The following is a 13997-nucleotide window of genomic DNA, read 5'->3' as shown; positions in this document are numbered from 1 at the left end:
TCAGTTTAGGCAGTAGTGCAAGTCCTAGCTGAGTGGGTTTGTACAAAGAGTTATATAAATCAAAGTCTTCTAGTGGATCCTACCCGAGGCGGTAGAATGGGTGACGTAGGAGCAGTTGAAGTATCCGAACATCCATAAACATATCTTGTGTATTTAACTGTTTAACTATTGTTTTCAAACTGATTTAACCAGTTAGAGCATCTGTTCTCATCATAACTGAACTAATGAATGCAAAAACTGATCTAGTCTTTTGGTTATTCAGTTACACAGGATATACAAATATATCAGTGTTTCTTAACGAAGAATTATTTCGAGTTTTTTCCGCTTGGTTCTATATCAGACTCGAGATAATTCATCGGTGTATACATTCTTAGAACACGAGCTATTGCAGCTCTTGGAGAATATTTTGTTTGAAGCATCCGAAAGATGCTCAGCAAACGATCCTTCACTTACCCGGTAGGAGGAATCAGCGACAGATGCTAGAGTTCTCTGTGATGCAGTGACTCGTGATAATGAGATAAATATTCAAATAAGTCATATGAAATTACATATTTATGTTGTTTCAATATATTTTAAAAAATGAATTTAGCTTTTTTATTTCCTTGAGAACGACATGTTACTTATATATTGTGTATCATAATGACAAGGTGTTATTACTTATGTGACAATGGATTATCACAGGGATTCTTGAATCAACCGTTCAACTAGCCCAAAAAATTACAAGGATATCTTCAATTGGATAAATTCTCAAGCTCGTGATGTTTTAAGGGCACATAAGATATGACTTAAATTAAGTTAGTTTTGTAGTAGTGTTGCTCTTTTTGGTTTTTCTTTTGTGTTTGCAGGAATAAAGGCAACTATAAAGTGTCGAGACATTTTTATGGTGAAAAGAGGACAAGAGCTTAGAAAAGGAATAATTGGAGCAAGTGAAAGGAATAGTTTTGGTCAAGAGAAAGGCTCCTAAGCGCCTAACTCCAGGTGTCTTCACGTCTAATGCTTGATAAAGTGGATAAATTGCAAGGAACTATCACTAAAGAGCCAACCAAGAGGCTCTGTAGCAACCATGCATAAAGAAAACATGCTCCTAAGCTCCAGTCATGGGCGCCTCAGTGCCTATAGCTCGCAGAATTAAGTTCCAGAAAGTCTAAACAGGCATTTCAACGCCTGTCATCGGCCTTTCAGTGCCTAGAGTTGTGCAAAGTATAAACTTTAGTTGATGACATGGCTAACCGATTAAGAGTCAAACTGGTCGACTGATCAGTTCAGCTGGACTACATCAGTTCTAACTGATGTCTTCTCAGTTTGAACACTTCAGTTGAGTTAGGTCATTTCAGTTCAGTTTTGCGAAGTCTTCAGTTATTATCTTCAATCTGTTAATGAGCTTCAAATTGTTATTTTTAAGACTTATTTATTCTTATAACAACTTTAGTCTATTAACTTCAGTTTTTAATCCATTTAAGTCCTATAAGTCTTCTTTCAGTTATATCCTCTCAGTTGTGTCAGTTCAGTTTAGTTCTTCAGTTCTTTTACGAATATGTTTGTCAAACTTTGAAACTCATAAAGTCCAACAAATCATACAAATCTTTTTCATTACCATCATTATATTCATTATCCACATGTCTATCATTCAAATCATTCACATTTATATCAACTGGTACAATACAATCAGTTCCAACAGTATTAAAGTTCTATCCGTCTGAACAACATCCAAAGTAGCAACAATATTGCGTTCAACTTTGACATAAAGCACATGTCTGTCTCTCGCACAATCAAAATATAAGTACGCTTTCAAATCATTATCATTCTCAATATACATAGGACAAATATTGCAATGCTTCATATATGGTAGATAAGTCAATCTCAATTGTTCTGTACCACCTAGATTCATAACTCTGTATATCTTACATCGTAAATATTCCATCGAACAAATTTCTAAATCCACAGGAATGGCTGTCCACTTACCAGTAGACCATTGACGTCATTTAAATATATTATCTTCATTACTTTCCCATTCACCGTCGTATTCATACACAACGACCGTTGGCATATCCTATATAATTATAAAACATATGTTACATGCTACAATAAATCCAGTGTAATAGAAAATTATTAACTCAAAATATTTATTTCAATAAAAAACCGACCCAACGTGATAGAACTCGACCAAACATTATGAATTGCGACACAACATGATGAAACCCAATCGAACACGATGAGATGCGACCCAACATGATGCAACACGACCCAAAATAATGAAACTCAACCAAACATGATGTCACTCGACCCAACATGACGAAACACATCCCAACATGATGAAACACGACCCAAAATGATGAAACTCGACCAAACATGATTTCACTCGATCCAACATGACGAAACATGACCCAACACGACGACTCACGACCCAAAATCATGACACTCGACCCACAACTCGACCCAAAATATATTCTAAAACCGAAGCAATACCCAGCCTAACATGACACAAACTCGACCAAAACCTCTAACAATGCTGAAACGCAGCCTCAAAAAATCGACTCAAACCCTTGAATCAGCCCAACACTTGTAATCGTAAACAAAGAGATCATTATAAAAAGTTCTGTATAAATAACACCTCTATTGTAAAATTATACTTACGCTGTTCAAATGATCTTTGCTTCAATATTTCTTTGATTTCTTGTTACAGAACAGACATCGGGATCTTAAAGTGGAAGAGGGGACCAAATTATAAAAATCATAAATGTTATTATCTAACTATCTTAATCAATACATTGATTAGTCCACTTTCTTTCACAAAATAAAAAATTCAGATACCTTTCATTTTAATTAAATTTTAAATTAAACAGGTAATTTTTATTGACCCACACAACATTATCCTAAAACGGTATTAGTTAAAACCTAACCTCAGGTAATTTTTATTGACCCACACAACATTATCCTAAAACGGTATTAGTTAAAACCTAACCTCGGTTATTGTAATGACTGGGGATTGATCGTATGGGTGGCAACAGATCTTGAATCTGTTCGCCGTTTACAGCACCCATTTTTTAATAAATTAAATAAAAATTGGAATGAGTGGTAAATAATGCACCCTACTCCACTACTGACGTCAAAGCTCCTCCGCCGTTTCCCGCCGCGGCCAACGGTGCTCCTCCATTTCTTCAGTTCCTATCACTTCGCACCTTCCATATTTGCTAGCCCCACCGATTACAATCACCGCTACCACTGCCGACGACATGATTACGATCAGTGGTCGTTCTCGTCCCGGCACTTCGATTCATCTCGTTATTGCCTCTCCTTCTGTCGCCGGTTCTTCGTTAACGCCGATATATCTGAACCAGAGGAAGTGTTTCTTCCAGTTCGCGCTCTCATTTCGTTGCTCGATTCATATCACGACCTTACCGGCTTCCCGTGGTAAGCATAAGCGTGATACATCAGTTTCCTCTTGCTGTAGCAGCACAAATATCTGTATATGATGTTTTAACTAAATATGATGACTTGTCTAGAGTAACTGAACAGTTTTTGTTTTGCAATTGGGAGAAGATTTATTTGTCGTGCTGTATGCATCTATTCTCGTACTATTGTCATGAAGATTAACATGCATCTACCCGAAAATCAACATTCATTTATGCTTGTAACATTTTCATGAAAATTAACATCATGTTTATTGTCAAATAATTGAAGCTTAATCAAAATTAACCCTATTCCATGGGTATTTTAAGTAGTTTTCAATCGGATGCCATTTACATGAACTAAATTATAACATGATAAAATAAATTCCTAGGCTGTTCAACTTTCCTCTCACTTTTTAAACTATCATGCATTTCTTTCCTTTCTTAGAATGATCTTTCAGTATTTCCCATTTATGAACATCTATTATTATGAGTTTATGTCACTTTGACACCTTCAATTGTTGGCACTTATAATCTTATAGCTGTTTCATGGAGGCAATTTGTTTAGCTACAAAAAGGCTTGTGTATTTGAGGCAACCCAGTTGTAAGCTAATGCTTTTGCTTATTATAGTTGTTAGTAACTTATTTAACCATTTTGTTTCATATATAGGTGGATAATAATCTCATCTTCCACAGTGGCAATGAGACTTGCATTATTTCCTGTAATCGTATTGCAAATTAAAAAGTTGAAGAGGATAGGAGAACTATTACCTAAAAGTGAGTATTTATGCCATATCTTCACTGTTTGAAGCTTGTATGTTGCCCATTATCTTTCTGGAATGTGTAAACAAAAGGGAAAATAGTTGTTAAGACAGAGAAATATAGGGATTGTATCAACTATTGAACAAATACAGCTATTCATATCGCAAGGGAATAGAGAAAAGAGAATTCACTGGATCATATCCTAAAAGACTTCCCAATTAAATATCTCTGTTCATTGCAACAGATCATATAACAAACGTCTTTCTATTTTCATCAGTTAAGGTTCCAAGGAAATTGGCTTTTCTTTATGTTTTCACTGGGGTTTGGAATGGAATTTGTTGTGAAACTTAAAAGGGAAGGAAAATTTCATCATGATTTACGACATTTGTCCATTGTGATAAGACCAAGATCCAGAAGAGAATGATGAGAAGTTACCGATTCATTTCTCATGTTTTTTTGTAAAGTCTATATATTGTTTTCTTTGTTATTCCATTTGGAAATCTCTAGATAAAAAATTGAGAAGAATACTAGAAGTTATTGCACGTTCGCTATCCTGATGCCTTCGCTTGTCTGTTAGATGAACCTTCTCAAATTTCAACAAGCTTTAACCTCAGTAGGGATGTAAACTTCTTATTCAACAATTTCTTACAAAAGTTTCTTTGCCTAGATTCTGAGTCTTTCTGTCATACCCGTATTTGATTTTCTTTGTACCTCTAAACTGGTTTTATTTGAGCCAATGGTGCTACTTCCCAATTGACATTTTTTTTATGATTTGCGAAGTTTCCCTAAACAAGGGTCTATTTCGATTTATGTAGTAATTTTGTGCATTTCTCCTGAACTTTGCTTTTCTGGCATGGATTATTATATGAAGCACCTTACCCTTGTAATTTCAAAGTGTAAAAGAAAAAATATATGCCCATGGATCTGTTTAGTTGGCTGCAAAGGAAGTATTTTCTTGTTTTAGACGAAAGAGTCAATGCAAATCTTATGGGTATGGATTAGGAGATTATGTCAAGACATCAAGTATTGTACCACAACTATGTGCACTAATTATTTGGTTGGTCCGATGCTTTGGACCCCAATATAACTCTTAAAATATTTGAGAATGTGGCGATAGATGTTGTCGACTATACTTATCTGTGTTATTTCTTAACTGGCCATTGAGATATGATTTGAACCATGTATGGTTCACATCATGGATCCCAGCTGATGGCCACGATCCAATATTGACTTGATAGCGTGATTGGAAATATGTTTGGGGGCTTGGTCGTCTTGTTAATTTGGTGATATTTGAATTTAGTTGGGTCTCGGGATGCCTCCAAGTCCGCTAACTCGATTATATTTAACCAAATTCATATTGTCACCACCCAAAAATGCCTTATGCATTGTTATGTGGGAGTTAGATACGGTCATTCAACTTTATTCCATCAAAGGCGTGTAGTGTTTAGAATTTACATTTGCAATTTGCAGTAGCTCCATCAATTTTATAGTGTGCCTTCTAAACGTATTTACAGAATATGCTTTAATAATCTCGAACATGTTACCTACTTTGATGATGATCAACCAGGAAATTTCATTATTTACTAGGTTTTGCTTTCATCAATCTCTTTCCTTTCATGTTTACTGATTGGAGTACCTGATCATGTATTTTTCAATACCTCATTGGATCCGGCAGCTGGACTAGTATAGATAGGGCTGTAGAAGTATTCTTAAAGACATAACTGCTCCAAACGTGGTTTATCAACTATCAATCAGCCTTTCATAAACTCTTCCATATGTAAAATATCTTAGAATGCAAGGTCGCTTTATTTTTCTGTCATCATGCACTTCCTTTAGCTTTTTATTATGTTTCTTTAATGTTGATTTGCTTAACGTGCCTTTAGCTTTTTATTATGTTTCTTTAATGTTGATTTGCTTATCGTGCAATTATCTGAAAACACTAAATGAATGCCACATCAATGGTGAAACTTATCATGTTTCTATCTTGCGCATTATAATAGTACCTCCACCATTTCGACTGCCTCTGTCAGAGAGCAGTTTCAGTGACCAAATTGCTTCTTTCTGGAAAGAAAAGAAGGCCGCTGGGTGCCCGTCATTTTTTTGGTTCATCTCTTCATTTGCCATCCAGGTCATTTTCTTCTTGATGCTGAGATCTTCTTTTGTGGCTGACTTATGCTGAAATGTTCCTTTCTACTCCGTGGAAGAAGATGTTTCTTCGTGCATAATGGTTTGTGTTATGGAATCATGAGACTGTGTGAGACTAAGATGGCAGCTCATGTTTTGAGTTTGTGTGGAAAAAATGAACTTGCTGGAAAAACTATTCTACACCACTGACGTGAATTGAATTTCTAGGGTCTTTTTCTAAGAAATAATCAAATTCGTGGGAGCCATTACTGCTCTTTTTCTTTCTGTTTGTCATGCATCATTAGTGCTGGATTCAGGTAACGGGCGCACAGTGCTGCATTTTGAATTATTAACGCTGAGTTTTATCGTTTTTCTGTTACAATGAATCCTCTACATTCTCACAGTGCTTCAAGTATTTGAACACATCAAAGCATCTTCTTTTCTCTGATGGTTCTGAATTTTCCTGGTCTGATTGGGTATATCAGATGAAACTTGAGATTTTTTTGATCTTGTGAAAATTTGCAGGTCCCCTGCTTTTTCTTGTGGGTCATGAGCATTCGGAAGATGTCCTTGGACCACCACCCTGGTTTTGATTGTGTAAGTTACTTTCATGCATTTTTATGGTGTTAATATACTCATTCCTTTCAACTCTTAAAATTTGCAAGTAGAATACTTTTAATTTTGGTCTTGGAAATACTTTGTTCTTAGCCTTTTTTTTTTTTGATAAGAAACTATTTTATTAATATTAAATAGTAAAAGTTTACAAAGCGAAGTGGATGAGCGATCCACGAAGAGAAATCTAAACTAGGATCAAGTCAAGAACAAATGAAGCACCAATCCCTAACAAGATATGTTAATAGTAAATGCTGAAACGAGGGTATGTTTAGTGTCCATCTCGCCACTCTGAGTTTAATTGTCTCCCACAAATTCTTTGAAGGCTCTTCTATGTCGTTGAAAAGTCTGTTGTTGCGCTCCAGCCATATCGACCAAAATAAGCAGTGGATAATAATGCACCAAAAGTTTCTGAGATCCTTTCCCTTGAGGTAACCGTGCTCCATAACGAACATGTCTCTCGAATTGAGAGGAAAGGTCCATTCAAAACCCAAGTGTTGTATGACCTTGATCCAAATACATCTTGTGAAAGAGCAGTGAATCAATAGGTGATCTTGAGTTTCCTCATTATTTTTACACAAAACGCACCACTGAGGACTTAAAGCGTAAGTCGGATTCCTTTTCTGCACTTTGTCTGAAACGACCTAAATTTTTTTTTCTAATTTTTAAACCATAAATTCTAAATTGCTAAATAAATTAATTTAACAATTTAAATCTCAAGTGCATAAAACAAAATCATAAATCATCAACTAATTAAAACTTTCTAAATTGACTTTAAAATGATCAACTAACAATAAATAAAGCATAAAAATATCTCTAATAAAAATCATGAACATAAATCTTTAAATCATAAAATAAGCTAGTGCGGAAACATAAAGGCCATCGGGTGTGTACTGCTGCACTCGATCGACTCAATCATCACCGCCTCCAAAAATCATCAAATCCTGCATTATACAAACCTAGTGAGTCTAAAGACTCAACACGTTCTAAACATGAATAGCAAATAATACATATACATTCACATGCATTTAAAAATCATATTCTTATTTAAAATAATATTTTGAACATAAATAAACCATTAAAAATCATTTGAGCATAAATAAATCATAAATAGTAAAATCATTTTAAAAATAACTTTGAGCATAAATAAATCTTTTAAAAATCATTTAAAAATAGCTTTAGTCATCATCATGAATCATATATCATAAAAATCATTTTATCATAAGCTTTCAATCATATATCATTTTGGGTGAAGTTTGATCCTTGAAAGTGACTAGCTTTTATCCTTTGGTCGACTGCAGTCTTAGCTCCACATGGTCCATGGGGGTGTGCACTAGGCTTTACCGTGGGGAAATACGATCGTTGGGGCCTTTTCCCATAAACGGGTTCCCTCGGGGGCCTTTTCCCAAACATGGGTTCCCTCTGGGGTCTTTTCCCGTAAATGGGTTCCCTCTTGGGCCTTTTCCCCTCACGTTATCCCCACAAAATCATATATCATAATCATATCTTTTGTCACAGTCAATTCACATCCCTCAAAATATTTTTCCTTTGCTTTTAAAATCATAAAATACGACAGCTTTCCAAAAATAGCATTTTAAACAGTATAAATTGCACAATTTTAACATAAATCGTAAAAATACATATTATGATCAAAATCATCATTTTAAATCATATAATATCATTTAACATGTGTTATGATCCTTCGAGACGCTGCCAAGCGTTTACGTATTTTCTTAATTGTAAAATTACCGTTTTGCTCCTGGACGTAAAAATTCTCGAATTTCTCTTTTTCTCACATTTAATGACATGGAATTATTATAAATAATTATTTAAGTTTAAATATAATTTTCTCATATTTTTATTTGGCTTAATTCGATAACTTTTAAATTAATCTTTAAATAAGACGTATTAACACGTTTTAATCCTGAATTAACCCAAACCTTAATATAAAATTCCCAAATTAAGAAATTAGACTTTCAGTAATTATTTAAGCTTAAATATAATTTTTCATAATTTTATTAAGCTTAATACTAGGTGTTTAAATTAATTCTTTAATTAACGTTTCGTGAGGCGCTTAAATCCCGGAAAATTTCTAAAACTCATTATTTTGATCCCAAATTTTAAACATAACATTTTTAGTATTTATTCTATACTTCCAAGTCATGAGCCACACCCGTGGACCCATGGATTCAATTTTTGTTCTTAAAATTTCGTTTTTGACACGTTAACGAACCACCCGAGCCATCTCCCGATTTACTCGAGCCACGCCTGACCCTAGCCAACCAACCTAGGCACCTTCCTGACCAAGCCCAGCCCAAAGGACCAGCCCCTAGCTCACCCAAACTCTCCTGGAAAGTAGACCAACTTCTGCACATAGAAGAGAACTCACGCCCTATGGACTCCTAGCCAAACCTGGACACTTCTAGCCGAGCCCCCACTGAGCCCACACGACCCTCACCATCCCTGGACCACGCTCAACCCTAGCCCAGACCAGCCCAGCCCCTGGAACTCACGCACGATGCACTGAACTCAGGAGACAGCCTGCGCGTAACTCCTCCATACCTGCGCTTCCCTCACGTTCCTCGCACCAGCAGCCAGCCCAGCCGTTTCAGCCCCTGGCCCAACTTTACCCATCTCCCTAGGACCCTGATGGACCGCCTAACCATCCCCTAACCGAGCTGCACCACCTCCTTCCCTCGGCTGCCTAGTTGCGTGCGCATGGGAGAGTCCTAGTTAACTAGGACTCTTCCTTAGCCACCACCCTCGACCCTAGCCGCCCTAGGACCCTACCTAGCCTTCGAACCTGACCCTGGCCAAGCCCCCAACCAGCCCTGGCCAACCCCCAAGTCCCATGCAAAAGGTACGAACCACTTGAACCATGAACAAGCCAACCCAACAAAAACCCACGGCACCTTTTTTTTTTCCTTGCACGGTTGTTCCAGCCTATTTCCTTCTATCAATTTATCATGTTCTAATCATAATCAATCATATTTTATCATGTATTGGCAGCGTGTCCGTTGGGTTCATAACGATTCTTCCAAAGCAAGCGTAAAATCGTAAAAACGTTGATAATCCGTATCGTACCGTAAAATAATCGAACCCAATATTTTTCATGCATAAACGATTTAATCAAGCATGTTATGATTTGTATGATGTTAAAAGAGTTTAGGAAACATGCCTTTGCGTTTATAACGCTCGATTATTCGATCTTCGGCGAGGGTGCGACGTTGGACGACCGGACGACGAAGAACACAAGCTTTTCTTCCTTCCCAAATTTTCGAAAATATTGTGATTGTGTGCAAGGTGTTCTCGGCTGTTTTGGAGGCTGAATTCTCCAGTTTTGAAAACCTAAAACACTTATTTATAATTTAATTAACATATTAATGGGCTTTGGTTTTGGGCTTGCAAGCTTAAGGGTAATTGGGCCTCCTTAAATTAATAAAATTGGGCCCAATAACACTTATTTAATTAAATAATAAAAGTTTATAAAATTAGTTTCCATAAAATAATATTTTTGATCTTTTAAAACTCCTTAGTTTGCCCAAAATCGGCTTCCCGGAAAAAATCGAGATCAACTCGTAAAATAATTCGAACTCCAACATTTTTAGAAAAATTAAATCATTTTTAAATCATATTAGGAAGCCTTGCCATCAATTAATCAAAAATACATATTCTTGTCTTGGTTGTCCCGGTCTCCTTTCCCCTGCCTATTATCGAATATTCGGGTAAAATCCTTAATTTCATGAAATCATGTCATATTATCATTTAATCATGCAATCATGTCATATAATCATATAACAAATATCATGCAAGCATTTAAAAACAATTAAATAAAACAATTAAGCAATTAAAATAATTTTGCATGCATGTGGTTTACGTAGGCTGATTTTTCGGACGTTACATTGTCACTCGTTTGCAGTTTGCCCAGCGCAACAATCCAGGAGAACACTTTCACCTTTTGTGGGATGAGTACTTTCCAAATTTGAGCAGTGAAAGGGAAAGATGGAGTAGAAATATTGTGAAAGAAGGAAGAATAGAGAGAATTAACTGAGTAAAGACCCGAATAGTCCCCTAACCAAACCCTGACGTCCCTTACCCCCACACTTAAAGATACTGAATCTAGAACCCCAGATAGAGATGTGAATTCTCCCAACTCAGTAGTGTTCAACCCTCTTCTAAAACGCACATCCCACTGGACAATAGAAAGACGTTGACTATCAGAGACTGAGTAAAAATGATTGACTGGTTTATTAGTAGACTCAGAGATAAGATAAAGACGAGGAAAACATTCTTTAAAGGAACACAAACCCACCCATCTTTCCTCCCAAAACCGAAAAAGATTCCCCCCTCTTAAGAACCGAGCCAATCAAGTGCTGACAAAGTGGATGGGTCCGAGAGATATACTTCCACGGGCTTCTAAACGTTGAGTTTCTTGCCACTCTTAAATCCCAACCATTATCTCGAAGCCCGTAAATGCTACCCACAACTCTTTTCCACAAAGAACTTTCCTCGACCGCGCATCTCCACCACCATTTCCCGAGTAATGCCCTATTCCTTAACCGTATGTTACCTAAGCCTAAACCTCCTTTGTCTTTCGGTTTGCATACCGGTGTCCAGTTAATAACGTGACAATGCGTCTCCGCATCAGGTCCATCCCACAAGAAATTCCTCATCAATGTTTCCATATGCTTCGCCACCCGGTTTGGGACCATGAATAATGACATAAAGTATGTAGGTAGAGCACTTAACACTGACTGAATCAGTGTTAATCGACCACCTCTAGATAGGAATGCCTTTTTCCAACTTGCCAACTTAAAGGACATCTTGGAAATTACAGGTCCCCAAAATTCCATTTTAGTTGGGTTTCCGAGGTATTTAATAGGCCATTTTTCTGTCTTGCATCCAAGTGCCGTAGCCACGCCATCAACTACACCAGTCCGATTGATTCAAGCCAAGCAAGGAACTCTTTTCAAAATAATTTTCAACCCCGATTTTAAACAAAACAATTTAAGGATTTCTACTACGGCCTTCAAATGATGCTCAGATTGAACGAGGAAGAGAGTGTCATCCGCAAATTGAATGTGTGAAACTTGTACTTTGTTTCTCCCAACCTCGAGGCCTCTAACAACGTTTGTAGACTTGGCCCGATCAACCATTCTCCCTAGCCCATCAATCACTAGATTAAAGAGGAAAGGGGATAAATGGTCCCCTTGTCTGAGGCCCCTTCCCCCTTTGAACTTCCCCCTCGGTCTCCCGTTAATGAAAATTGAATATGAGACATTCGAGACACAACCCTTAATCCATTTCCTCCACTTAACTCCAAAACCCTTCTTTTGAAGCACGAAATCTAGAAATCTCCAATCCACATTGTCGTAAGCTTTTTCAAAATCTACTTTCAAGATCCAACCATTCTTCTTTTTCCTTATACTCCTCGACGACTTCGTCGGCTATGAGGCAACAATCTGTAATTTGTCTTCCATGAATGAAAGCACATTGGTTCTCCGCCACAGTTTTGCTCATCACCTCCTTCAATCTGTTAGTTAATACCTTAGCTAAAATTTTATACAAACTGGTGATTAGACTGATCGGTCCTAAAGTCTTTGATCTTCATGGCCTCTTGCTTTTTTGGAATTAGACACAGGTAGGTTTCATTGGTAATTCCGTTTACGATGCCGTCTTCGAAAAATTCAGCAAAAACTTTGAAGAGATCATCCTTAACGGTTTCCCAACTTTTTTGAAAGAACGTTAGTGTGAACCCATCCGGTCCCGGAGCCTTGTTACCATCACAATGAAGCACTGCACGTCTAATCTCCTCCTCGGAGAATGGCTCTTCCAGATTTGCTGCATCCAAGGAATCTATCGGCATCCAATCCAACCCTTCTAAACCCGATCCATCTCCTTTTGATTTTCTGTACAATCTTTTATAATAATCGATGATTGCCTTCTCAATCTCTGAATCATTTGAAAGTAATGACCCATCATCCAACTCGATCTTGTCTATAATAGCTTTGTTTCTTCTGTTTTTCAGCAACGAGTGGAAGAACTTAGAGTTTTGATCCCCATCTTTCAGCCATTTAACTTTTGCCTTTTGACTTTCCATCTGCAGTTTCCGGATTGTCAAAATTTCCAACTCACTTCTTGCATCTCCTGTAATTCGCTTGACCAAGCACCGGCTTCCTCTGTCGCATCTAAGTAGAGACCTTGAATTGCAACTCTTTAATTTTGAGATTAAGATCACCGAAGACCTCCTTGTTCCATATTGAGACCTTTTTTTTTGTTTCTTTTAGTTTCATCATAAACTTAAAACCTGCCCAACCCTGTGTATTCCCACTGTTCCACCACACTGCAAGGGACTCTCGAAAATTGTTGTGTGACAACCATACATTCTCAAATCTGAACGGTGATGGTCCCCATTTTAACCTCGTAGTGTCCAATACGATTGGGTGATGATTAGACGTTATTCTCGGAAGCACTGTCTGTCTAAACGTTGGGAAAATGGCTTTCCACCCCTTGGATAAGAGGAACCTATCTAATTTGCAACAAATCGGGCTTTCTCTGAAGTTGGACCAAGTGAACTTTGCATTCAATAAAGGGGGATCGTGAAGACACAACTCCTCAATAAGGACATCAAAGCATTGCATACTTGTTGTGAACGAATTGCTATTCAACTTTTCATCCAAATTTCGAACGACGTTAAACTCACCTCCTACACACCATCTGTCTCCGCATATTGTGTGCAAACCTGCTAATTCCTCCCAAAATATCTCTCTATGTCGCGGATTACATGGGCCATAAACTGCAGAGAACCACCAAGAGATATCAGCTTGACGCTGAATTTGAATTGAAACCGAGTAGTTCCCAATCAGATTGTCGCGCACCTCAACCACTCGAGGATCCCACAATACTAGGATGCCACCCGATCTTCCTTCCGCTGGTAAACACACCCAATCAACATATCTAGACTTCCACAGACTTGATACAAAGCACCGATCAGCTGTAATACTCTTGGTTTCTAAGAACACCGCGATGTCCGGGTTTTCCTTGCGGATAACCATACGCACTAATTCCCTTCTTCGTGATGACCCTCCCCCTCTGATATTCCAGGAACAA

General features: G+C 37.4%; 1 protein-coding gene across 5 annotated transcripts in view; it reads left to right on the top strand.

Annotated features, from left to right (window-relative positions):
* Positions 1-2971: 2971 nt before the first annotated feature.
* Positions 2972-13997, top strand: part of LOC142541086 (ALBINO3-like protein 2, chloroplastic) — a 38830-nt gene continuing 27804 nt past the window's right edge. For 4 of the 5 annotated variants that reach the window (XM_075647649.1, XM_075647648.1, XM_075647647.1 and 1 more), the window contains exons 1-4: positions 2972-3411; positions 4060-4166; positions 6152-6279; positions 6801-6872. In XM_075647649.1, coding sequence (XP_075503764.1) covers positions 3083-3411; positions 4060-4166; positions 6152-6279; positions 6801-6872 — 636 coding nt within the window. In that variant the 5' untranslated portion in view covers positions 2972-3082. The remainder of the gene's footprint in view (positions 3412-4059; positions 4167-6151; positions 6280-6800; positions 6873-13997) is intronic. The other variant, XM_075647650.1, reaches the window with a different exon arrangement.

Source organism: Primulina tabacum, chromosome 3, assembly GCF_025594145.1.
Source record: "Primulina tabacum isolate GXHZ01 chromosome 3, ASM2559414v2, whole genome shotgun sequence".
Lineage (NCBI taxonomy): Eukaryota > Viridiplantae > Streptophyta > Magnoliopsida > Lamiales > Gesneriaceae > Primulina > Primulina tabacum.
Note: the sequence above shows the minus strand (reverse complement) of the source record. Positions and strands in the feature narration are given on the sequence as shown.